Source organism: Hibiscus syriacus, unplaced genomic scaffold, assembly GCF_006381635.1.
Source record: "Hibiscus syriacus cultivar Baekdansim isolate YM2019G1 unplaced genomic scaffold, ASM638163v2 tig00110206_pilon, whole genome shotgun sequence".
Lineage (NCBI taxonomy): Eukaryota > Viridiplantae > Streptophyta > Magnoliopsida > Malvales > Malvaceae > Hibiscus > Hibiscus syriacus.
In genome coordinates, this window is record NW_024062627.1 from 1,777,879 (window position 1) to 1,804,395 (window position 26,517).

Here is a 26,517-nt window from a genome sequence, read left to right on the forward strand (position 1 = left end):
ATCATATGGCCCCTAACCCAAGCTCCAAGGTGTTACTATAGTTAACTTATTCCACTTTCTGGTTGGCCCTTTCTAATATTTGAGCCTATTTTATAAGTCATTTGTATTGGTCTATTGGTGATGGTAATATCATTCATTTCTGGCATGATGTTTGGATCCCCAGCCTGGCCCTTTGTGTGATTGGTGTACTAATCCTCTTTTAATTGAGGATTATTTGTGTTAAGGATGTTTCACCTTAGTGGTGCTTGGAATTGGTATGCCTTAGCATCCTTTATTTTGCCTTTAATTTTGTCATTCCTCCAAGTTTTATGGCTTTCAGAACCTTCTTTTGGTTTAACATTGATATTAATTGATTAATTCAGATTAAGTATTACAAAAACTTTTGATGAATAGGATAGATGCATTTAGAAATATATAAGATTCTTATAGATGGGCAACACATGATATGACATTTCATAGTGGTTTAGATGATGAGAAATAGGGAAGATTTTTATAGTTCACCTCCTCTAGCTTTGGTGGAAGGTCACTAGTTGACATGATCGTTTCTAGAAGATTTTAGTATTGATCCAGATAAGGAAGAAATAGTGTAATCCCCGAGAGCTCAGGAAGGGAGAAAGAGCCCATCTTTTATCCTAGGGAAGCTACATTTAATTTCTCGAATATCTAATAGTCACGGGATCATTCATATGTAGAAGTAGGTATAACTCTTAATAGGTTGGTCTCTAATCATATTAATATAGTCATGTTATTTAATTACATATTTTAAACACATTTAAGTTGTAACAAACCTGTCTCTATCTCTAGCATTCTTTTTTTCCCTTTTCCTTTTAGTTTTATAAATTAAAAGGAGAGAATAACTTGAGGAAGAGGGAACTCGATACAAACCCAATGCTTAAATACATTTTTCAAAGCAAATTATATCATAAATTAAAGGGATTTAAACCGTAAATAATCCACAATCACATTTTCTATGTGTGAATATAGCATATTGTGCATTATTGTGTACATAATTTCAGTGGTTTAACCCAAAGGAAAGTCATGGATATTCTTGTTTATGATCAAGCAAAGCATAAATTCAATATGAAAAAAAGAGACTCAAATAAACTATAAGGAGTTGAAGATTTATACTTTGCACCATAAACCAAGAAATCCAAAGCAAAAAGAAGAGAGAATATATGGAAAAGAAACAAAAACTTGCATGCCACTGTTTTAAAGTTCTGGGGTAATTTTACTAGGTGTCCTCAGACTATAATGTATATTTTAAAGTGGCCTCAAACTTTAACATATTTTAATCGAATTTTCAAAGTATCAATATCATATTAATCAGGTTCTTCTGTCAGCATGGATTTATAGTGGAACAGATTTAGAACACAAAAACATATTTTTACCCTTTGCATGAACAACTTGAACGTGACATATTAAGAAAACATGTAATGTCAAAAAAAAAATACGAGCATGTGTTTTAAATATATTCCATTAATTAATATCCGAGTCAATATTTAACGCCAAATCTGAAGGTTAGACCAGTGGAAAGACCAACTTGATATGATGATATAGGTATTTTGAGAATTCAATTAAAATATTTTGAATTTTGAGGATCGAATTAAATTATGTCATAGTTCAAGGACATTTAGTGCAATTAGCCCTAAAAATATCCATGCAAGTTGCCTACAAAAACCCTGGTTCTGGCAGAAAATTGTTGCAACCAAAGTTTCAGTTCAGCTTTTCAAAAACTCTAAGTCTTTGTTTGTTCTTCCTTGGTTTTTCAATGGCTAAGTCCATTTTCAGATGTCAAAGCAAAGTTTTTTTAGCATTGGGGTTCTTTTGTTTCATGCAGATGATGATTCAAAAGGCTCATGCAAGACAATTCCAAGTCAATTGGGGTCTTCACAATGGCTCCAATGCTGAAAATTACAATCAATGGGCTGAAAAGAACAGATTTCAGACTGGAGACTCACTTGGTAAGTTGCTGTTATTGAATATATTACTCGGATTAGTCATGTTTTCCAAAAGTATGAATATATTACTCGGATTAGTCGTGTTTTCCAAAAATACTCGTGTATGAAACATATTTGACTGTATCGGTAAACAATTTTAACTTTTCAAATGTTATATTGGCAGTTAGTGTTATATATTTTTTATTATCTTTGTTTTTTGATGTTATGTATGTGTATGATGGCATGCCATAGTGTTTAGCTATGCACCAAATGATGATTCAGTGCTGCATGTGACCGAGGAGGCCTACAAGAACTGCAATTTAGAATCACCAATCGCCAAATACACCGATGGCCACACTGTTTTCTCATTGGATCATTCAGGTCCTTACTATTTCATCAGTGGCAACAAAGACAACTGTGGAAAAAACGAGAAGTTGGTGGTGGTTGTCTTGGCTGATCGAAGCAACCGTTCTTCGACCGGAAATGAAACCCTTGCTCCTTCTCCTCCGCCAGTCGGTTCTACCGAGCCACCATCTCCGGCACCTTCCGGTGAGTCTCCGCCGGATGGAACAGTCGAGAATAACCCGACCCCGGCACCTAGTGAAGAGACTAATCCATCGAAAAATGCCGCAACTTCTTTGGCGTTGATGAGTGTCACTGGTTCTACTATGGGAGCAATGCTTGTGGCTTCAACTCTTGTTTTAGGTTTCTAAGAGGGAGTTTTCCATTCATGAATTTGGGGTTCTTCCTTTATTATTATTATTATAATTATTATTATTATTATTATTATTATTATTGATTGTTTAGATTTTATATTTATTTGTTTGATTTTCCTTTGTGGATGTTTATTTGGTTAAATTGTTTTTTCTTAATTTGTTGTTAAAAAACTAAAAGAATAAGGTTATAGTTGTATAATATTTGGTGTGGTTGTTTGTAAACACTTAAATAAATTAATTTCAAGTTTTTTTAAAATAATTTCTATACTTCTATTTGTATATAAATTATTTTGAGTAAATTACGTGTTTAGTACCTAAACTATCAGTTTTATTCTGTTTTAGTACCTAGACTTTCAATTGTTTTCAAAATCATTCTTAACGTTCAGTTTTTGTTTCGTTTTAGTACCTCGTTGTTAAAAACTTAATGGTGATTTGCAGTGACACCTTTTTTATGAGTAAATTGCATCATTCATCACTTAATTATCTTCTCACTTCTATTTTGGTAACTAAAGTTTTATTTTTTTAATTTAATTACTTAACTTTCAAATTACTCCTAATTTAATCACTCTAACTTTCAAATTTATTTTTTAAATTTTTAATTATATATTAATAAAATAATAATAATAATTTCATGTCACAAAAATTATTAATAAAATAAATTAGAGTGATTAAAATATAAGCAATTTGAAAGTAGAGTAGTTAAATTGAAATTTTTTAAACTTCAATACCAAAATAGGAGTGAGAAGATAGTTTAGTGATAAGTGATGTAATATAACCATTAACATGTAGGGTCGTTAAGTTTTTGACGGCAAGTTACTAAAATAAAATAAAAACTAAACTTTAGATATGATTTTAAAAAAAATAAAAGTTTAAGTATTAAAATTGATCAAAACTGGTAGCTTAGGTACTAAATGCATAAATTTATCCACTATTTTTTTTTTCAATCTATTTACGGTTTATTTTAAATGAAAATTTTATTTAGGTTGAAAACTGATTCATGTATAAATTAGAAGTTAATAACTCATTTCTACGTAAGTAAAAAGTTAAAATACAAAACGGTAAAATTCGAAAACCAGTTTCTGGTAGAATTCAAAAAGCCTCTTTTACATATAGATTACTGCGAACCCTATACAAGTGGATTCAAAAACAAATAAAATATATTTCTTATTATAAAATTCATAATTGTTTTGATGGCACCGGTTCATATATCAATTAAATTGAGTAAATATTAAAATATTATTATTTTAAAATATAATTAATATTATTATAAAAATATTTTTATTTTTTATTTTTAAATAAAATAGTAAAATTATATATTTATATAGAATAATTTTAATACTTCTCAAAAGAAGAATAATTATTTGATATATTGAGAATATTTTTTCACAAACACGAGTGATATTATAACCATTAACAAGTGTTGTGATAAATTTAAGAATTTTGAATAGAGTTAATTATATATTTCATCATTTAATTTTAATTTCACTATATTTTGATCATTAAATTTTAAAGATTTTCAATTTACTTAGTCAACTATAATAGTATTCATGTTTTTATCACTTTATTGTTAAATCATAAACAATTTGATGATATGACATGTGTTTTTTTTACTGATGTAGATTGTTTTTCGTTAACGTGAAAATCATTTGTTGTCCATCTTACTTTTTTATTTATTTTCTATTTATCATATTTCTAACAATTTCATCATTTCTATTAGTTATTTTCCGTCGCAGTCGTCTGGAGTAATTCTGTTGTACAAAAATCGTATGACATCAAATTTCGACCTGTCAAAACATGAATGTTCCATCTAAAATAACATCATTTTAATGTAATTTTAACTTTTTGTAGGGATCCAATTATTTTGATGAGACTTGTCACATTATTACAGCATTTTATTGATTAACACTAGAATGATTAAAATGAGAATAATGTCAAAAGTGAGTAATCAAAATAAAATATTCTAATTTTTAATAATTAAAATTAATTGATGAAATTTATAATTAATAATCATGAAAGTTATTTAATGCATTGAAAACTAGATTATATATTTATATAAAAAAAATTGATTTTAAAAATATAAAAAACATTTTTCATAATTCATTTTTTATATTCAATTTGAAAGTTGACACTATATTATATGAAACACGATCGTTTTATATCTTCTAACACTTTAATTTTATATCATTTTATAATTGTTGAATGAGAGAATATAAATGATAAAAATATAACATTAATATTTTTTAAAATAAAAAGGTACCTAACCATATATAATAATAATAAGAAGAAAAAACCTATCCTCTTAGAGGCAGAATATCTCACCATTTTCTTGGGTATCAATGTGGAAAAAAATTCCCCAATTTTCTGAGGGGAAAGAGTATCAAAGTTTTTGCATTGAAGCAGTGAACCGAACTTATTTCCTATTATACCAACTAGAATTAGAAATAAAATATTCGTCTATCGTGTTTTTATGTCATTTCCTTAATATAATAATCCTCACTAATTAGACTCCTTTACACAATACATTTCCCCCTCTTTTCTCTATCAATGGTTTTTGCCTAATTCTACCTTTTTCATCACCCTAATTGTGTTGTGTAATATTGAATCCAAAATCCCAGCTACCTGCAGTTGAAACATCATGATTTAAAGGCTGATTTCGTAAGGAAAAAAGATAAGGCGGTTCGGGACGGGGCAGTAAGATACTAACCGTGAAAACACCTCCTATTATAGCGCAGACGTTAGTGAGGAAGTGCGAAAACGATTTCGGGTTTTCCGTTATCAAAACCTGTGTACGAAATCAAAATGAAAAACGAATATCCATTGGACTAATGAAAAAAACAAGGAGAATGGAAGTAAAAACTTGTGAAAATTAAGCAGTTTGGACCAATAACCTGCATCGGAGATAACTCGAAATGAAACTTCACAACGGGTATGTATATGCTCTGTGCTAGACTGCTGTGCGCGGTGTACTCGTATTCCTCGATTAACGTATGTTCCCGAGAAGATTTCATTGTAACCACCTCTGTTTTGACAATTTGAAGGTAATGCTCTATCTGAAAATGCAATGCATTAAGGTAATTAGTATAGACTACATACACTCCACTCCCATCACCAATTATCAGGAATTAGTTAAGATCATTTATAAGTTTTAGAATGAGGATTTCTTAGAATAGATTTTCTTTATTCTCGACTAAAGGTCAATGCATATCTTACTCAGCCACAGAGGTAAAACACTAATTTCTTTGAAAAGATGCGTATAAGACGTCCATGGACAACCAAATTCACTTAAGAGGTAAAACAAGCAATTGAACAAAAAGGATCGTATAAAAGAACTCACCGTAACATTCGCATCTAAATCCCTGTGATTAATGAATGACCGACCATTCAACCTGTCATGGCTTCTACCAAGATGAGGTATTAATCGCTTCGCATTACTCAGTAACCAAGGTGAAATCGTTTTACCAAACGAAAGATGGCTTATGACATGAGACATGTTCATTTTAGAAGCATCAAAAGAATGGGCGCCTGAACGAGCAGAGATTATAAGGTTGCCGGGAACCTACAAAGTGCAAGTCACTTGATACGTTAAGGTATATGAAGAATAACAGTTCTGAATTGGCAAACTTTCAGATCAAAGAGATCATATAACCTATGTTGTTCCAATTCATTATTTTGTCAAATTACCCATATCTGACACACACGTGGATATGGTGATATAATCTCCAAAGATTCTCCAAATACATGGAGAAACTTAGAAAAATCTAACGATACCTATGTCAGACACATACGATATCCAACACTCGCACCGATGTCTGAATAACATTGGATATAACTACATTTCTACAGCTCATTTTTCTCACCGATAAACATAAATGATTGAACAAAATAATTACAAGTAAATAAATCTAAAGAACAGAATCTTAGAATCATAATTATTACCTTCTTAACACGCACGTATCCTTCAATTCTGCATCCTCCAGTCAATGGTGCCGGTAGTTTCAATACATTGGATTTATCCTCTAAAGCCAGCATCTGGCTCTCCTGTGGAACAGAAGCAACCAAATCTTCCATTGCCTAGAAGATAATTGCATTAGATCATGTATGCACCTTAATCTTATAGGATTTCTATACTTGATCTGTAAAGTTAAATAGTCAATTCAAAACTAGCTTAGTTGTGTACCTTAACCAGAGTTTCTGCATCACGATCTCCATAATAAGATTCATGTTCATGGTGTCCATGGTCCTCCCTGAAACACATGGACGAACAAGGTGAATCAACATTGCACGTATATATAAGGTTCAGCAGCACTAATTAGCCTAGAAGAATGTGTAATAATCCTCTAGCTGGTGGTCAAACAAAAGTGGAGGGTTAAACATATGCCTGAAAACATAGTACATAAATAAGCTTCACATATCGGAATATAATATTGCTAAGTAACAAGCAAAATAAAGAAAAAGCAGAGTGTGGAAGATTTAAAGAACAGATATATGGTAATAATTCCTTTTACCTCAGATCACTGCCTTTACGAAAAATGCGAATGGATGGATACCCTTGAATATGATGCCTATATGAAGAACACAAGTGAGCATAGTAAACCAGAAAAGGAAGAAAGAGTAAAAGAGAGAAGATTAAATTTGCGGCAAAGTTCTGAAAAAGATGCAACAAGTGGGAAACAATTCTATAATAGAAGCAAGAAAACACATTTAAACATATGGAGATAAATATTGATATGAATCTGCAACATCAAAAAGATCAAAACACAACAATGTAGTTAGAGGTCAAATAATGACATATATTCTCAAACAAGTTAGCATTAATTAACATTTGAAGAAACATCAAACAAATAAATACCTCTTACACAAGTCAACTTCTACAGTACAATCAACCTTGGCCAAAAGAATACGCCCATCTGATTCTGGATCATATCTGTAAAAGGCAAGGGTGCAAATGCATGCCAAATCAAGAAACTATTTATAAATTTAATCCTTGGAAGAGAATTAATGTATGCTCAGACCTCTCCCTTATTATGTTGGCAGTTTTTCTCCCATGATGGTCTCTGAAACGCAAAAAGTAACATGGTGAGGCAAAGGTTTAATCATCTCTAGGTGCTGTTTTTCAGAGCAAGTAGACAAACATGCATTTGCTTCAAGGAAGACAGAGCCTCACAAACTAAGGTCCTACTACAGAATATATCACATCAAAGAGTATATTAGAGAGTTACTAAAATGTTCAATAGTCCAAAAGAAAAATTGATTACTAATAATAATATATTTGGAGACCATATCAGTATAACATGTGTGTATAATGACCACTTTACACAGCTAAGAATTCTAGACAATACTGCTTTCAGAAAGAATCTGCAAGGCAAAATAAAATATCACATGTGCTAATAGTAAATTACCAGGCGAGTACTCCAGTAGCACCAAGGAGCATAAAAATTGACAACTAAAATTGGATACCTGAAAAAAAAATCAAATGAAGTAAATAGAGGTTTCACCAAAATTGGCAATTAGCAGAGAAAAATCCAAGTCAGGACATAACGTCCAAAAAGTTAAATGGCTTGAAACTTTGAATAAATCCACTTACAGATGTGAAAGTTTGTCAAAGCTAACACCATTTAATGGTACAGCACCCTCGACAGTTTCTTCATCAACTTCATCTCCATGCTTAATAGAATGTAGAACAGGTCCGGAATGAAACTCTGCACCAGTGGGTCTTAAATGTGGATCTATTGAGAACTTTCGTATGGTTTTTGTTATGTTCAACCTGTTCTGGAAACAGAACAAACAAATTTAGTCATATGGACCAAAATGTAAATGGTATACGCCACTGAGAAAAAGATTAAGGCATCTTGAAGAATGGAGTATGAGACAGGCAAATATTAACACAATATCCAGCATAAGAATCTGTGGTGTATTTCTGTTTCTTTAGCATAAAAAATATTATAAGTTTAAAAAAAGATAGGGGACGGGGATATAGCTTGTCTGAAAGTATTCTGACATTTTGTCAGTCATTTAGAGTGCATTATCAAGCTTGCAGCTAGTAAAATAATTCAGAGCAAAGCAAGGACCATCCTCTTAAAAGATGTAGTGCAATACAGAAACATAAGTTTTCCTATTCAATAAAATTAAGCAAATGAAACACATTTGATGATAGATACTTACAGTTCCCAAGACATCACTCACATCAACAGAAGCAAATTCACATGATAGCGCTGGAAAACTGGAGATCAATTGGAATAGTCAGCCAACCTAATTATCTATCATTAAAATAAAGCTCGAACTATGTTCAAGGATATTCCAGAAATGAAAAGATATATGCATATGAAGATCACCAACACTATAGCAACCTGTGACAGTTTAGAAGAAAAAGCATATAAATGTGTCCAAATATATCTTGATTTACAAGTAACAATGTAATCCCAACATTTCTTGGGAAAAAAGATTAGAATTTGTATAGAAATCTCAAGGGCGGTCTAAAGCACCCTAAGAACCATAATGCAAAGTGTCTCATTGTTTGTTTGCTGGTCAAGCAAGTATAATGCAACATAGTTTGGACCCTAGTACCATGGGGGGTCAATTTTCAGGCTAAGCTCAATTGAGAATAAGTGTGAGATCTAGCAGAAACTGAAGTACATCATTTCATCACCGAGAATTTAATAAAATTCAAGCCACTGATGCCCATTTCACTAATGTGTCCATCAGTGTATCAATAAAGATAAGTAAAAACTTATATAAGCACATGCTCAATCTACATAGTAAAAAATCCCTCTGCTTGTGGTTTTGACATGAAGTTCACCTGGACCTTCAACCATAAAGCTAATACTAGAATGCATACAAGACTTATCAATGTAATGCACATTCACATACAGGATATACAAACTGACAGATATCACAACCTATGCCTTGTTTCTTTTCCTTTTTACCTTTTGATACATGATGAGACAAAATCTATTATAGGCTACAAGGTGAAGCCAATACTGAAGTTGGAAATTTTCACACAAAAAAAATAACTCAACCTATTACTTTTCTTCTTAGAAATGATGGTAAAACCATCAACGTCCAACAGCCGTTCAAGATTCAAAATAAAGATTATTTGCTAAAACACTGCCACATAAAGCTTAAGACTTTAACTACATAAAAGCTTTGCAACCAAATGAGAACATTGAATGATAACATTGCTACAGAAAGTTAATGCACCTCATGTTAAAATCAATGCGCAAAAAGTCTCCATCAGAACTATTGTCAACAATAACAGATGTAGTGGTGCTGACTGCTAAATAATTATTCAATTCCTGCAAAATAAATTTAATGGATTAAAATAGGGGAAGGGGAAATAAAAGAGAAAATGCTTTCTTTCAAGGAAAAAGTTGAACTAACGAACCACAAATACAACTGAAAAATGTAATCAGTGAAAAGAAAAGGAAATGACAACAACTAATATGATAGAAGGATGTTGCAAAGGTAATGTCTGGGATGTAAAATCAACCTACATGCCAAACAGAATCAAATCAGATTGAAATTTGAGTAAACACACAGGCTGCATACCATTCCAAATAAAAACATCATAGCCAATGCTGCTATTATGGATAACCCTGCACCGGATAAGGATGCCTCTGTTAAATCTCTAGGGATTTTCCTGCAAATGGACGAAAAAATAATTGATAAAACAGAATTATCATCATAAAATTTACTTAAACCCTGAAAAACATTAAACATTAAGCCCATTCGCCAAATGAAAATAAAACTTAAGCAAATAAACGAGGTTTTCGCAAAATTTATTCACACGAGTAAAATCTAATGCTATAACGTAAGCTTTCTTTCATTTCCAGTAAATAAATAAACAAAAATTCAATCCATGTATAGCAAACAGTTGTTAGTTTTGCTCATTTACATTAAATGCTAAGATCCATTAAACTTTCAAACTTCAAATCTTCTGAATCAATCATCAGAAAATTTATAAATAAAAAACGATGAATAAAAGAGAGAGAGCTAACAGATCTGAACCTGTAGAAATCAACGGATTTGATCTTGCTTGAAGAAATCATGACTGATATCAATCACTCGGAATCCGATTTTTTTTTCAAAACTCAAAATAAAAAAAAGAACAGGAATTTAAATCCCAAGAGATCTAGCAATGGAGAACCTTTTTCCAAAGAGTGTAGGGTGAGAGACGAGCAAAGTCGTTTTACGTTTTAACTATTTCGACTCTACTGCGTTTTATCCTGGGATTTTCATTTCCTTTTTTAAAATTATAATAATTAATAGTCCCATGCACATACTTATAAAATATTAAGGTCTTATTATGCGTTTCATCCCTAAACTTTAAAAAAATCGAGAAGTTAATTTCTCTATTTAATTATTATATAGTCCTCTTCTTTTTGAAAAAAAAATAAAGAAGTTAGTTTAGTTGTCGATAATATTTTAACTTGGAATGATATTTTTTTTTAATTTATTACATATAATTTGTTAAATTATTGATTTTTACTAGTTCTTTACATAAATTCTTGATCTATTAATTACCAAGTCAGTGATTAAAGTGAATTTTTACTAGTTTTATATAATTAAATTAATATCTCAATTTTAATAAAATATAAAAAATAAATCGTAACAAATTAAAGTGAAGTCTTATTCTCAACTTTTTATAAGTTAATAGGTATTATAATTAAACTAAAAGATAATATTTATTGATAAAATCTAAACTAAGAAAGTATATTTTTAAAAATATACTAAAAGTTAATGCGCACTATTAACATCAATTTTCATAAATATACTATGAATAACAATAATATTGTCAAATATACTAGTGGTATAAAGTACCCTTCTATGGTATTGACCGGGGTTCGATTCCCCGGATTCGCATCCTTTCTCTAGTTTTGCTGTTTAATTTTAAGATAAACTATCATGAATTGACCACTTTATCATTACCTTTTTTTTCCCACTTTGATCTATTTAAGTTTGCAAATCAAGTCATTATTTTAAAAATTAGTATAATTATATATTGAGTCCTTAATATTTATACAATTTAGTCCTAATTTAATAAATTTAATCATTTAACAAATAGTGACATATGTCACCATCTGATTGGAGAGTTTTTTTCTTATTTTTAACTTATTCAGTTAAATAACTTTTTCCTCCAATCAAAGGGCGGCATTTTCATTTAGATCATCAGTTTTAAAATTTTATCAATATGACCACTTAATTATTTAAGTGTGTCAATCAAGACATTAACATTTAACGAAAGAGTTAATGCAATTATTAAAAAATTGATATAATTACACATTTTATTAATTTGATCCTAATTTTAATTTAATACAACAAATTTAATCTTCTAATAAAATGGTAACCCGTGTCACTATGTAATTAGAGATTTTTTTTTCTTATTTTAAATTTATTTAGTTTAATAATATCAATTGAGCTTCATGTTTCTTATTCGGATGTATGAACCTAGAAACGTTATGTTAACCTTAGCAAGCGACGTCTATGAAATCGTTTCTAAAAACTTTTATCAAGGTACAATAAACTTATTTTATTTATTGTGAGTATTTATTTCATTAGTTATTGCTAATGTCTTGATTTATAATAGTACTAACAAAAACTGAAATGGAGGAATCCCTCCTTAAAAAACAGGAAACACAACTTCATAAAAAAATTGAAGTAAAAGACTTCTAAAAACACTTAACTAATTATTTTGCAGTTTGTTCTATGTGGCACAGGAACGGACACAATATATTATATTAAAGGGTGAATTTATGAAACTTTAAAGGAGATACAAACTTATAAAAGTTTAGGAGGACGAAAATATATTTTTAACAGAAAATACAAAAAAAATACTAAAATTATAGAAATTTAACATTTTTATGGGGACCGTCCCAACCCACCCCCTCTAATTCCATTCATGGTGTGACCCATGAGTTAAAAGAAAACAAAGCATGAAGGAAGAATAATGCAATGGCTATAAACCGGAAACTCGATAAAATTAGGAACTCCGAGACCTTTCTATATGATAAGGTCGCCGCTACCGTCTTCCCGGAAGAACATCTGAAAACAAAAAATCATGGAAGGGTGGACCTGTGTCGGAAACAATGAAATTAATGAGCCCTATTGAAAGTTCAATATAAAACGGAATGTCGCAAGGTCCTTTACCTTCCTGTTCACCAAGAATGTAAAACGGAATATGTGCCACCATTTTGGTGCCTCCTTCAATCCAGTTGACAGTGCCTGGATGGTGCACGAGTCCATTCGAAGGTCGGGAAGGCCCCAAGACGGACAAACAAATACCAGGCTCATCCATTAATCCCAAATAATCTTGAGCTCGTCTCTTCACCCTTGAATCCGATATTCGAGATCGAGCAACCTGAATATGACAATAGATGATTGTTAGGCAACATAATTCGACCAAAGTAAAATGTAAAAAATTGACGGAACTCGTACGACCTTGACCAATGCTACACTTGCTCTCAGCAGTAGTTCGCGGTGGTGTGTGGCAAGCTTTGCGATGGCTGTGATTACAAAACATAGAAGCCTTGATTGCGATGACTTTGTTAAGTTTCTATGGTTAGAATTGACCTCAGATTCCTGCTTCGGACCTAGACGACTTCCAAAACAAAGATTTTAAAGTGAGCATGCAATGGCCAACATTAGAAAGAACTTGTTTTTTTAGAAGACAGAATATAACTACCTAGATGAAAGATTTTCATACAAAAGCAACTCTAGACTTTCGAAAAGTTCCCTGGCGACATCTTTGTGAGCTCCACCGCCCCCACCATGCTCGCCGACAGCCCAACACAGTTGTAATGCTAGTTCTGTCTAAACAGTGGAAATCATATACAATTAGATCTGAAAAGTAAAGCATGGCACCAGTTTATCTGAAAAATTAGGGATGTAATTATCGGACCTTTTCTGTGCTCTCATATACATCCCCGAGCCTGTCAATTATAGGCTTCTGTAGAAGGTTAAATTGGACTGTAACTATATAAAAATAGCAACATTTGCCCATAACATTTAATTCACATTCTTAAAAAAACATGAAACTTGTGTATGACAAGCACCTTCAAGAGTGCAATAAAACCCGGAGAATGTTGAAATGCTGCAAGCATGAACTCTAAAAGCCTTTGACGAGTCTGCAAAAATATAAACCTCTCATGAATCCAAACAATTCTGATCCGACCATCTAAATTTCCGTATCATAACATGTACATCGACAATTAAAAGGTTCAAAATCATACAAAGATATACACTTATCAAACATAAGCATATTGGCATGGGCCAAAATAATTAATGTAATTCGTCCAGATTGTCAGGGAGGATCTAGAGGCAAAGAAAAAAATGCAATGAAAAGCCTTTGATATTTTGAAAATAAATACACACCTTGTACATGTAGTTCTTGTTGGGAAACATCATGGAATATCTAGTCATTAGAATTGGAATTAATGCACAGATTAATGCTGCAAAAGAGAGGCAAGAGCACAAAGTAACAATAAGATACAAGGAACGAACATCAATAACTCTTAATAGAAGCTACATCTATATATAAAGTTATGTAAATGCTAGAAAGGATATCAACCAGATTAGTAATGACATAACGCGTACAGTTATTTGCATCACGCAAAGCTATAGTAAAATACGCATCAAGAAGCCGAGGTGCTATATTGAGTATTTGCTTCAATCTATCAGATTGAGGACTGTTCTTTACAGCCTGTAGCACTGCAGCCACCCCAGGAGAAGCCCAGTGGAGTTCCTGAAACAATCAAGCAGCACTCAAGTGTCAACTTATTTCCAGCTCAGAAAAATGGGGAAATTAGTAATCCAAAACAAACACTAGATTAAAGCTAGGCATAGACAAAATTCATAGCTTGAAATTATAATTTTGTATTACTGAAAGAGTGAGGACTATTACAAGACTAAAGAAAACAGAATTCTAGAGTGAATTTAGAAAATATGGAAATGGTAAAGTGTTAATTTTTACTTGCATATACAAAAAGTTTTAAAATAAAAAGGAGTATTATACAAGAGCATTGGGACACAAAATGATGATTTAGAAATATAAAACATACAGAAAGGCCATCATTTTCATCTTTGAGAAGTTCACGAAACAGAGGATCAGGCGCATCTCTAGTACTGCTTCCCTTGGATGAGTCTCCCCCTCCATCCCCAATGTTAGTACCAGTATAAGCTTCATCCATGAGAGCAAGTAGCATCTGAGTCATATAAAAGGAGTGTTAGCATTTGAACTACATGAGTTTTTTTCTTTGAACATACAATTTATAAAGTTCCACAAATAACCTCAGGAGCTTTACTCTTTTGGGTTGAAGCTACATTGTTTCCCTTTTGTAATCCTGACCTTCGTTCTACCTTTTCCAGAGCCACAACCAAAACTGGTGTACATAAACATATGTCAGACAGATCAATTAGTTTAAGAAGAAATAAGAAAAATCCACTTCATCAATCACCACACCAGCAGAATGCACATAGAAAATGAAACGAAAAAAGAAAAGAAAAATGATCGGATCAACCACTATCAATTAGTTTATGTCAAAGAGTGGTTAGAGTAAATATAAAAGAAAGATTGAAATGCAGAAAGAGGTAAAAGTGTGTATGTAATATGCGCAGAAAAGAGAACAACTTAAGTCAGCTAAGAATCCAGACTATCCACTCACTTGGCAGGTCCACTAAAGATGGAAATAATGGGAGAAATGACCCAGGTGACACCAATCCTGGAAAAACCTTGAGAAATGGCTTTTCTAATCTGGAAAGAAGATACATGACTGTTAATGGCTCATATCTTAGGTTCGGCAATCAACCACCATATCACACTCACTCTAGGACTAAGGCATTTACAATGGAAATAAAACTTAGGTAGGTAAACTTACTTCTCTCCATTCCATGCAATCAGCTTCAGAAGCAAAGGGAAAAACTACAAACACATTAAGAATATTAACAAGACACATGGATAAATACTGGGTCCCATGTTCCTAAATTTAAAAAAATAAAAATATACATTCGGCCAAAGGAATGAAATTTTTTATAAACTTATAACATTCTCCAAAAAAATGCAAATTGTTCAAATATTCATCATCTTTCATGCTTGTTAGAAAGAATCATGTTTATCAGCAGAAACTGCTAATCATACCTGAGGTAGTAAGTTGGGGAATGAAATAAGAAGTTTCTTCTTGTTTACATATAGAAAATCAAGAGTTGCCGCTGCAACAGCAGGATTTGCATACTCACTGTAATCAACATTAGAATAGCACTAAGTATTCAATTCAATAAAAACAGAAAGTTTAAGTTCGTAAAAAAGCATATTAATATATGAAATGAGCATCCCGTAGATTAGCATCGTACCAAACATATTAATTACTAATCCATCCATAAGATTTCCTTTAGATCATAAAGTAGTGCCATTTACATCATTATACTTCATTTTTATCCACTCAAGTTCATTAATTTTTTTTCTTTCTTTTCTGATATTTTAAGAAAAAAAAGGTCTTCCAATTCAACAAACCAAATCAAATAGACAACTCATAGTCTAAAGTTTAACCCTGTAACCATAAAAATGATATAATTACCGGGTCAAACATGAACGGATAAATATCTGCAGACTGGGATCAGCATCATGGAGAACCATCTCTCCAAAATCGAGGAAAAATTGAAGAATTACCTGATGAGCGAATCCCAAATAACAAAAAGGATAAAATGATAAATTATTCAACTAAGCTGCAAAGCTATGAAATACAAACACTCTAACTAGGGAACATCTAAACAATGAAGTGATATTTGATTTTTCAGCCATACCATCTTTAGTGTCGTATCTCAAACCAGCCTTTACACAAAGCAAACATTAAAAATTTACATCTAGTGTTTTTGGAGACTTGAACATTAAAAATGCATATTTTCTTTCAAACAAAATTCACGATTTTACTTTCACATAGAGAATTATCTTCGAAAAGTTTTACATTGTAAAAGCTTCTCATTTACAATCAAGACAACAATCAATATCTTTATCACATACAACAGCTAATGCACTATATACATTATGGAGACAACAAATCAAATCTCAAAAATTATAAAAGTGTCCATTAAATCATAAATTACACTTCCACAAGACGTTTAATCAAAAGTCCAATAATCAATTAAATCTAAAATTTCTATAATCCAAATAAATTCAAATAAAAACAGAAAAAAAGAAGAAGGTAGAAGTCAACTCGAACTAGTAAGAGAATTCAAATGAAATACATATCATTAAATAAATCAGCTATATAGAATATGCACTAAGTCACTTTCAAAAGACGTTTAACTAAAATTCACACCAATTATTCAAGCAACTCCAAAATTCTCTATAATTCAAACAGAAAAAAACGAAAAAGAACAATCGAACCAGTAAGAGAAGTCCGTTGGAAGTGCTAGATTGATAGAGGGAAGCAACGGATCGTTGAAAGAGCTTGTTGAGATGAGGATAGACCCTAGCAACCAAATCCTCGGAGGATTTCTCATCTTGTCTGCAAACATCGCAGAGCTTTTTCAGCGCGTGAAGTAAAGATGGATCAGAGGCTGGATCATTAGAGACATTCGACTCCCTAGCACTGTTCGATACGGTTCGAAGATAGAAACTCCAATCTCCTTCTCCATCGCTCATTTCCTTTTTCTTTCTGTTGTGTTTTTCCTTGGAAAGAAAATTGAAATTTCCCGCGACGGTTCTGAAGACGATGACAAGAGGCTCGGGCAACGACACCGTTTTATGTTTCTTGAATCAACTAACGAACCCTCTTTAATTTCCGTTTTCTTTTTGTTCCGTAAATAAAGCGAATTTAGACCAGCCGTTTTTGAACTATTCAATATCTATTTATTTAATTATTAATGGGTAACTACACTGATGATCCCTCTTGTTTTTTTCATATTTTTGTCACGAGTTTTAAAAAATATTACATTTTAATCAATTTTCTTTTTAATTTGTTTTATTTTGGTCATTGATCCGTTATCTCCATTTATTTTATTGATGTATATCTCCTTAATTCAAAAAATCCAGAATTTGAATCGATGTTTTTCATAGATTCCTCTTAAATTGTATTGATTTATCATAAAAAATTCATTTTAGTTGAAATTTGATTATTCATCATGCACGAAGATTCACGCTAAGAATCCATGACCGAATGGTTAAAGTAGTTAACTCATAATTGACGGATTCGTAGGTTCTATTCATATTGAATGTACGCCAATTGGACCCTCCTATAAGTCTATTGAAATTGGTTATGTATCAATAAAATCTCATTATCTTTACATATTGAATTGGTGTGGTAAATTCATATCATAACATATGAACAATAAGAACTAGCATTCTTATTGAGACTCGAACTCTAAAAATGTTTAAATTATTCAATCTTTGAATTTTAGATAGAATATTAATGTGACTTTAAACTTTACATAAAAGACTAATTTAAGCCCTAAATTTTAAATAAAAATATCAATTTCACCCATTGATTCAATCAAAGTTCTTGTCCCCGGCTATCACTCATCACCATCGTCGGTCAAAGTCGGTTGCTGCCACCAATCACCGCCAACCGCTATTGTCGATATCACTAAAAATTTAAAGATGAAAAAAAATCTCCTTATTATATTTTAAACTACTATATAACAGTATAACAGTGAATTTACTAAACCCAAAATATCATTCTGTACATTTTTGACGTCAAACATTTTCCAATACAATAATAAATCTATGTTACTAAATATTAAACGTAATATGTTGATTTTTTTATAAATTTTTTCATATAATTTGATTATATGCATTGAACACGAAAATTGGACAGGAATGAAGAAAAATTGAAAGAATGGAGACAATATGACAGTAAGCAATATATAAATGAACGAGTGTACATTGCCCTAGTGCTTGGTTGGTGCCTTGTACTTGGTGAACTGACATTTAATTGAATAAACGGAATCCAAGTCGTGTTTTCGCCATGTGGCTTTTCGATTCATTGTGCAACTCTTCCTTATATATAGCCCTGCTATTAATCTTTTCATTTGTAATTGAAGATTGAACTTCCATGGCATCCGATATAGGTAAGAAAGCAAAGCATGATGATAGGATCAGTAACTTGTTCAATTTCCTATCGTGGCTTCTCATAAAAGATGCAGTTTCAACCTCAATTCTATCAATCAGATGGCGATATCTGTTTCCCTTACTGTTTAATCTTCATGTTAATTCTGAAATATTTGAGTTTTTGTCCTCTACATACTATTAAGAGCTTCACGTACTTCATGGATAAAATGTTGTTTTTCCATACTGAGATTATATTATGCTTCAAAGCATGAGATGACTATCTTAATGTCTTCCCAGAGTTGTAGATTCCTTTACTCAAATATTTATTCAAAGCATGAGATGTATGGTAGATCCCTCCGAATATGAACTATTAGTCACAGTGTAATAGATCCCTCTGCCGGAAGACCTCAAATTGTATATGGGTGCCTCTGTAGCTTCCCTCCACTTTAAACATATTGTTATAGTAAACCTAGTGAGATGTATCTAAGTGAGATACATCTACGGCTCTACCAGTCTAGTGGCAAATACCTTTGCTTTTTATAGCACGAGATGCATTTACTATCTCCCTATGATGATTGCGTCACAAATCCCTCCAAAGACGAACGTTAATGTTAGCATAGCATATCCTTCCAGAGATAAATTGATAGTCACGAAGTGTTGTAAACCTTCTATCTATACAATGTATGGAGACTTTATAGTGATTGTTCGATCCTTCTTTCAGTATGGAAAAACAACATTTTATCTATAAAGTTTGTAAAGCTCTTAATAGTAAGGCGAGGAGAATGCATAAATATGTGAAAATCAACATCAAGATTAAATATTGAGGCAAATAGAAATCACCCTCTGATTGATAAAATGAAGGTGGGAATGGCATCTTTTATGGGAAGCGACAATAGGATGCGAATTAGAATGGAATCAGACAAGTTACTGATCATATCATTCGTGCTTTGCTTTCTACCCATATAGGATGCCATGGAAGTTCAACCTTTTAAGGACAAATGAAAAGATAAATAGCATTGAATAGTTTGATAAGGAAGAGTTCACCAAGACCAAGCAAGCAGTCAAGCACTAGAGCCAAGTATACTCGCTGCCAAGTATACTCGCTGTTCAAGGGATTCATCTAAGCAATATGTAGAATTCCTTCAAACCCAAAAGCCACGGTGTTTTTATAATAGAAACAAATGATAGTCCCAAATACTTTGCAAGAAAATCAAGATGAAGTCAATTGCATGAATATATGTAAAAGCTGATGTTCCAAATCTCTCTTTCTCTCTCTCTCACACACACATACATAAATGAGAACTAAACAAGAACAGATATATATATATATATATACACACACTCTTTCATTGGTAAAAACAGGAATTTACTAACCTATTTATTACTGGACAGCAGCAGACGAGAGCGACGGGAAGGAGAGCCCAGCGAAGACGGAGGAGGGTTTTTTCATGGCTTTAACTTGGGATTTTTTTTCCTTTGTTTTCCCGTAAGTTTCAATAAGATTTTTAAACAAAATAATCTAAAATCACTTTTTAGAAATTAATTTTAAAAAGATACTTTTTCATTATACTTTTTTAAAAGCATTACCAAATATTGTAAATTATATCATTAAATTATTATTATTCGTGAATATAATTGAATTAAATATAACTGAAAGTTTTTATTATAGTCCTAAATCTTTAAAAGAAAGTGTAAAAGAATAATATAATTTCATATATAATTGAAAGCTATCAATTATATATTCTATTATTATTGTATAAAGGGAATTTAAAAAATATATTTTAATATAATATAATTTTGAATAAATTACACCTTTAGTACTTCAACTATCACTTTATGCGGAGGTTTTCATTTGTAGTCTTAACTTAGATTGTAGTCTGTAGCTCTCGAACTTTTTAATTCTCTAGCTCACAATTGACTTGAATTAGAAACTATTTTAAAATAATTTTATAAGCGGGAAAAAATTATGAAGTATACTTAAGTTATATTTAAAGCCTTAAAAATAAATAAATAAGGAAGAAATAAATTTTACAATACATGATATATTTAAAGCCTTAAAAATAATTGTCATTTTTTAAAAATAACTTTACAATACATGATGATTTTTTTAATTTATTTGTATTGTTAAAAAGAAGCCCACTGCCAATATACTTATTTTCACACTTAAATATCCCCTAATTATCACTTCAAAAAACTTATCCCTTTATTATTTTAAATATTCATTTAAAACATAAATTTTTATATTCAGAATTATGATTTAAATATTCATAGTTAAAATTTTATCATTTTAAACATTTTTGTACTCACTACATGCATGAAATAGATTATATTATTTCTTAATTTTTAAAATTTGATTTTTTATTTTGTATTAGTTGAGTAATTCAAACCACTAAATTAGATTAATATTATAATGGTATAGTTATATGAATTATAAAATAAGTTGGATCCAAAGTATTAGTTTAATTTAATAAGATTTGGGTTGTTGTAGTTGCCACATTTGACCTAAGCAACCATCCATGGCCTCAGTCTACCATCAACAACACCACATTCTTCCGACCTCAACAACTTTTCAAAATAATTACATAATTTTGAATAAAATATTCAAATTGAATTTTATTACGCACATGACAAATAAACAAATTTTATTTATAAAAAATATAATAATTTATCATAAAAAGAAAGATTTGTAAAATTTTTAGGCTTAAAACATAATATATATAATGATAGGGTGACATAAAGGATATATAAGATTGTATGTTTGATGATAAATTTATAAATTTTTAAAACAGAATAAATCTATAAAATTTTAGAGGATCAAAATAAATTTTCAATCGAAAATAAAAAAAAACATCTAAACATAAAAAAAATTAAAATTTATAAGGAAAGACGACCGCTCTCATTCATTTTTCTATCCTTAAAGAGATAAAGTAAACGCAGAAAGAAGAAAAAGAATTTGCATTAAATATGAGTAATCAAACAGTGTTAAACAAATCAACCTAAGTAACTAATGTGTTATATCACTGTTTGCTATTACAAAACGATTATTAATAGTTAAGTGACTGATTTATTAAATTATTTATAATTTAATGATCATTTAGGTAGTTTATCGAACTTTTTTATGTATATGGTCTTATAAAGTTTTCTAGTAACACGTATTGTTCTTTTCAACTATTCGCCGCCTTATTGCGGTCTTTAAACTTTAAGGGAAATTGTGCAAAAGACCCAGGCAATTTTTTTTTTGAAAATTCGTGGACTAGATGGGATTTTCGAACTTTCTGGTACCATTGTTTGAAGGTTATAAAATTTTATTTTCCCCTTATTGATTCTTTTCAAGTTTTTAATAAACAGCAGGTTGCATAAGAATTACAGAATTTTCTAAAAAAAAAATTCTCCATACCCATTTCGAGCTTTGATCAAGTAGTTTGAAAACAAAATGAGTTTTAGCATTAAGCAATCGGGTTTAGCTAGCTGCATGAATGCCACAAATTGTGGTCTTCACAAAAGACCACCTTTAACAATTTGTAGATCTTCCTTTTCACCATCTTTGAACCTTGAAAACAGTCCCAAAAGAAGCAATCTTTCAGTATCAAAGCCCTTGCATGTCTCATCCATCGAGAGTATTGGTAAGGAGAAAAAGCCAGTTTTCCAATGCAAGGCTTATGAAGCCGACAAGTCACAGCCTATTGAGGCAGCTGGTTTTGAAGTGAAATCGGAAGCTGCAAAGAGGTTGAAAATTGGGATTTATTTTGCGACTTGGTGGGCTTTGAATGTGGTTTTCAATATATACAACAAGAAGGTTTTGAATGCTTACCCATACCCTTGGTTGACTTCAACGTTGTCACTTGCGTGTGGTTCTTTGATGATGTTGATTTCATGGGCTACAAGGATTGCTGAGGCCCCGAAAACAGATTTTGAGTTTTGGAAGACTTTGTTTCCGGTGAGTGCCCCCCTTTTTTTCTTTCTTTCTTTCTTTTTTGTTTGGTTGCTGGGAAAGTGTGAGATAGAAAGTTCGGCTGTTAGGTTTTGTTTCTGAATAAAGTCAATTGCAGGATCATGTTTTATTATGTTGTTTGGACTGTAGGGAGGAAAAAGTTAACAGTGCAGATGGCAGATGTTTGAATTTTAAGAAAATTCAAAATTATTCTTTGTCCGATTGCTGAGAAAATGAAAGGGAAATTAAAATTGGTATCATGCGTCTTGTGTTAGATTTTAAGAAGAAAATTTGGTTTTGTTTTTAATACCCCAATTGACTAATAATTCAAAAACAGATGTTGAGTTTTGGAAGACTATGTTTCCCCTTTTTATTGTTTGGTTGCTGAGAAAGTGAGAGAAAAAGATAGAAAGGATTGCCGTTAGGCTTTGCATCTGATTAAATTTCATTATATTGCTATTTTGTTTGGACTGTATGAAGGAAAAAGTTGAATGTGCAGAGCAGATGTCCTTTGTTTGAGGCTTTAAGAAAATTACTGTTTGTCTGATTGCTGAGAAAATGAAGGAAAATGCATCTTAATTTAAACTTTTGATAGAACAAAATAAAGTGACAATTTGATGTATTACAGTAATATTTCTGGATTTACTTTTTTTCTTTCCATTTTATGTTTTTTCCTAGGTTGCTGTGGCACATACAATTGGACATGTAGCAGCAACAGTTAGTATGTCTAAGGTTGCAGTTTCATTTACCCACATCATCAAGAGTGGTGAACCAGCTTTCAGTGTCTTGGTTTCCAGGTTCTTGCTCGGAGAGACCTTTCCTCCATCGGTTTACTTGTCCCTTGTTCCGATCATTGGTGGTTGCGCTCTTGCCGCCGTTACTGAACTCAACTTCAATATGACTGGTAAAATTAATAATCTCTCTGATATCATTGTTGAATTGCTACTTTTACATTTTCAGGAGTTCTGGTAAACCAACCCTCTCTAATTGCGTGCTTATATGAAGTGAATGCTCTATTGTTTTAACCTTATCAAATTCCTTTTGTTTAAAATTTGTTTTCCCTCTGTTTTCTTAACAACCAAACCAAAGAAGGTTCAATATACGATCCTCGTTTTCAGTTCTTTAAATTTGTCAAATGTGTTACCATGGTCTTGTTTTCAGCTGTTTTTTTGGGTTTGGATTTTTTGGATATATATTTTGCTTGAGGGTCCGTAATGGCTTTGGGATTGTTATGTTAATCTGTTTTCCCTTAAGGTAATTATCATAATGCTGAACTTTGTTGTTCACTGTTTATTCAGGTTTTATGGGAGCTATGATATCGAACTTGGCATTTGTCTTCCGTAACATATTCTCGAAGAAGGGGCATGAAGGGGAAATCTGTTAGCGGGATGAACTACTATGCTTGTCTATCACTGTTGTCTCTCTTAATTCTCACACCTTTTGCAGTTGCCGTGGAGGGACCCCAGATGTGGGCAGCAGGATGGCAAAAAGGCCTTATCTGAAATAGGACCACAGTTTGTCTGGTAATTACTAATTACATGTATTTTCAACCAAAAAAATTACTAATTACATGAAGTACATTGGTTTTATTTCATCGTTCGGTCTTCATCTGCTTAAAATATTGTTGAAATTTATATGTTTGACTCCGGCAGCTACTTTGAATGCATTAGAGAAATTTATCAGATTTTTTTCACTAATTAAGATTCTGCTAAGTAGAATAGCTTAGTTACCTGTCACCTATATGACCAAGTAAGAGACTATGAAAGTGTTCTAGTTTCTTTATTTTTACTTCATGATCTCTATGACTTTTTAATCTGAACTACAACGGAGTGCCATTCCGGAATTGTTATACTCTGTTGACACGTATGTGAGTCTTGATGCCAGTGCTCTTTTTCACAAGCTGATTTATTAAGAGTTTGATTAATGTTCAGTGAATTTTCTGTGGAATTCTTCAAAAACCACATACAACCCGAGTTACACTGTTACTAATTAATTATAGTTCCATTGGAAATTCAGCTAGGTTCCTACAACATTCTATCAGCTTTCTCTTTAATATTCACCTTTTCCTTAGCACCACAACCTCGTTAGAAGTTCCATCTTGAAAATAAAAAATCCGTATTGTTTCTTTCCTTCTATGAATTTTGAACAATTAGTTCTCCCTATTGAATTAAATGTAAATTATATATTTGTAACGATACATGATTCTTCTCATCAACTAACAAAGTTATGTTGATTTTATTGTATTTGAAAGGTGGGTAGCAGCCCAAAGTATTTTCTATCATCTGTACAATCAGGTCTCCTACATGTCCCTTGATGAGATCTCTCCCTTGACATTTAGTGTTGGGAACACCATGAAACGTATATCCGTTATAGTCTCCTCCATCATCATTTTCCACACGCCGGTGCAGCCCATCAATGCTCTTGGAGCTGCCATCGCTGTCCTTGGAACCTTCTTGTATTCCCAGGTTAGTGATTTTGTAGCTATTAACTGTGCATGACTATTAACATGAGACCTCCTTATGTTCGGTTTCGGAGGGAAAATTCCATAATGATAAAGTCTGTTGCATTTCATCTCAAGAACTGCGTGTAAGATTTTGTGAGTACTAATTTAGCTACGAATAGTGTAGTCGTCTAATTTTTTTCCGCATTGTACAGGATATATTAAGTATGGATCTATATTATTGATCAAAATCCCGAATGTCTTCGGTTCGATTGTCCTACTCAGTGCATCCTACAAGAATTTGGGATTAGATCCTTTAATAGAGAGTTGAATGACTTGCCAATTGTATGAGCTATCTAGGGGTTGCTGTAGTTATTGGTGAATTATATAATACATTAATATCGACTTTGGGGTCTGCTGGCACTAAGCTGCTAATATGATAGTTCACATCTTCGGTGGTAGATGCTTTCGATCCACCAGTTGAGCTATCTGAACTACTGTCGACCTAACCATACATGTTCATGCATAGTTTATGCCTTGTGTGCCTTAGTCCAAGATTGCCATATTTCACAGTAAATAGTAATATGATCTGTCTTAAATTCTTATATTGAGAATGATGGATTTCCGATATCTGTAACACTTTTGATCCTTTCTCGCAGGCAAAAGCCTGAGGAAAATTGGGTTCGAGAATTTCGATTCATCATATGTACAATAGAGGATGAGAAAAGCAAACATCATGTGGAGGAAAGTTGGTTCAGATAAGTTCATGTTTGAATGTCTTTTTAGTAGTAGATTGATGCTGGATTTTGATCATAAGTGTAGATATATTTAATAATGGCGATGATAATAAACAATATCTTACGGTGGATTAGGTGAGGTTTTCTTTTTCTTTTATATCTTGCGAATGAATCTGTTTGAATAATGTTGTGAGCCTGTCTATGGCACAGCTGACATGAATAAAAACAAAGAGAACATGGATGCTTGTTTATACATGTTAACATTTATATTCGATATATAGTCGGACCAAACTTTTGGCGAGCGATGCCAGAGCACCCGCCTTATTGACCTTATAAGCACCAGTACGGTTAAGATCCTCCCTCTTAAGGTGTATTTCTAGCCTTGACAGAAACGCTCGCCCTTGAAATTTTTAATTTCTCATACATTTTAGATATTTTCTTTGTATTTTCTCTTGATAATATGTTTTCGTCTCCTTTAAAATTTTATAAGTTCATCCCCTACTATAAAATTTCATGTCCATTCATGCCTCACCATTAGGATGCTTGAAATGCTTAGACAGCCACTCTGCAAAATAAAGTTGACTTTCCCTAGTCAAAATAACAAACATTTCCCAAATTCCTAAATTAATCTCCTGTTAACAAATACGCGACAATCTTTTTTGGATTTATGTTATAGAAAAAAGACTCCATGCAGGGAGTGAGGGGTTATTTTTTTTATAT

At 31.9% G+C, this 26,517-nt stretch overlaps 3 protein-coding genes and 1 pseudogene across 4 annotated transcripts; 2 read left to right on the forward strand and 2 right to left on the reverse strand.

The window, feature by feature from the left end:
- The first annotated feature begins 1,717 nt into the window (after positions 1 to 1,717).
- On the forward strand, positions 1,718 to 2,786 carry LOC120219211 (early nodulin-like protein 1). The gene is made up of 3 exons (XM_039216062.1): positions 1,718 to 1,961; positions 2,190 to 2,699; positions 2,736 to 2,786. Exons 1-2 carry the CDS (start codon positions 1,769 to 1,771, stop codon positions 2,648 to 2,650), a joined length of 654 nt encoding a protein of 217 aa, XP_039071993.1. The 5' UTR covers positions 1,718 to 1,768; the 3' UTR covers positions 2,651 to 2,699; positions 2,736 to 2,786.
- A 2,306-nt stretch (positions 2,787 to 5,092) lies between these two features.
- On the reverse strand, positions 5,093 to 10,891 carry LOC120219492 (protein disulfide-isomerase 5-3-like). Its single transcript, XM_039216313.1, is given in 16 exon segments — positions 5,093 to 5,272; positions 5,358 to 5,435; positions 5,542 to 5,703; positions 5,988 to 6,209; positions 6,590 to 6,724; positions 6,831 to 6,897; positions 7,159 to 7,215; positions 7,503 to 7,577; positions 7,666 to 7,691; positions 7,693 to 7,707; positions 8,053 to 8,110; positions 8,238 to 8,422; positions 8,816 to 8,873; positions 9,851 to 9,945; positions 10,199 to 10,289; positions 10,658 to 10,891. Coding segments are annotated over 16 exon segments (1,443 nt in total). The 5' UTR covers positions 10,699 to 10,891; the 3' UTR covers positions 5,093 to 5,194.
- Positions 10,892 to 12,558: 1,667 nt separating this feature from the next.
- On the reverse strand, positions 12,559 to 17,329 carry LOC120219491 (AP-5 complex subunit zeta-1-like). Of its 2 annotated transcripts, XM_039216311.1 has the most exons (15): positions 17,028 to 17,329; positions 16,219 to 16,310; positions 15,783 to 15,879; positions 15,523 to 15,566; positions 15,310 to 15,398; positions 14,936 to 15,027; positions 14,707 to 14,850; positions 14,243 to 14,390; positions 14,021 to 14,097; positions 13,702 to 13,773; positions 13,548 to 13,595; positions 13,332 to 13,459; positions 13,088 to 13,247; positions 12,797 to 13,007; positions 12,559 to 12,721 (listed from the first exon to the last, which is right to left on the reverse strand). In XM_039216311.1, exons 1-15 carry the CDS (start codon positions 17,283 to 17,285, stop codon positions 12,669 to 12,671), a joined length of 1,713 nt encoding a protein of 570 aa, XP_039072242.1. In that variant the 5' UTR covers positions 17,286 to 17,329; the 3' UTR covers positions 12,559 to 12,668. The 2 variants fall into 2 exon arrangements, with proteins under 2 accessions (XP_039072242.1, XP_039072243.1); XM_039216312.1 differs by lacking the exon at positions 16,219 to 16,310 and having other exon boundaries at positions 17,028 to 17,301.
- Positions 17,330 to 22,063: 4,734 nt separating this feature from the next.
- LOC120219495 lies at positions 22,064 to 25,925 on the forward strand (annotated as a pseudogene).
- The last annotated feature ends 592 nt before the right edge of the window (positions 25,926 to 26,517 follow it).

Bases quoted from the DNA above. Each gene is read 5' to 3' on its own strand.
- LOC120219211 (XM_039216062.1), top strand. From the start codon at position 1,769: ATGGCTAAGTCCATTTTCAGATGTCAAAGCAAAGTTTTTTTAGCATTG. The intron at 1,962-2,189 runs GTAAGTTGCTGT...GGCATGCCATAG, and splicing joins TCAGACTGGAGACTCACTTG to TGTTTAGCTATGCACCAAAT.
- LOC120219491 (XM_039216311.1), bottom strand. From the start codon at position 17,285: ATGAGCGATGGAGAAGGAGATTGGAGTTTCTATCTTCGAACCGTATCG. The intron at 15,567-15,782 runs GTATGATTAGCA...ATGTGTTTGTAG, and splicing joins TCCCCAACTTACTACCTCAG to TTTTTCCCTTTGCTTCTGAA. The intron at 15,399-15,522 runs GTAAGTTTACCT...TCTTCTTTCCAG, and splicing joins ATTGCATGGAATGGAGAGAA to ATTAGAAAAGCCATTTCTCA.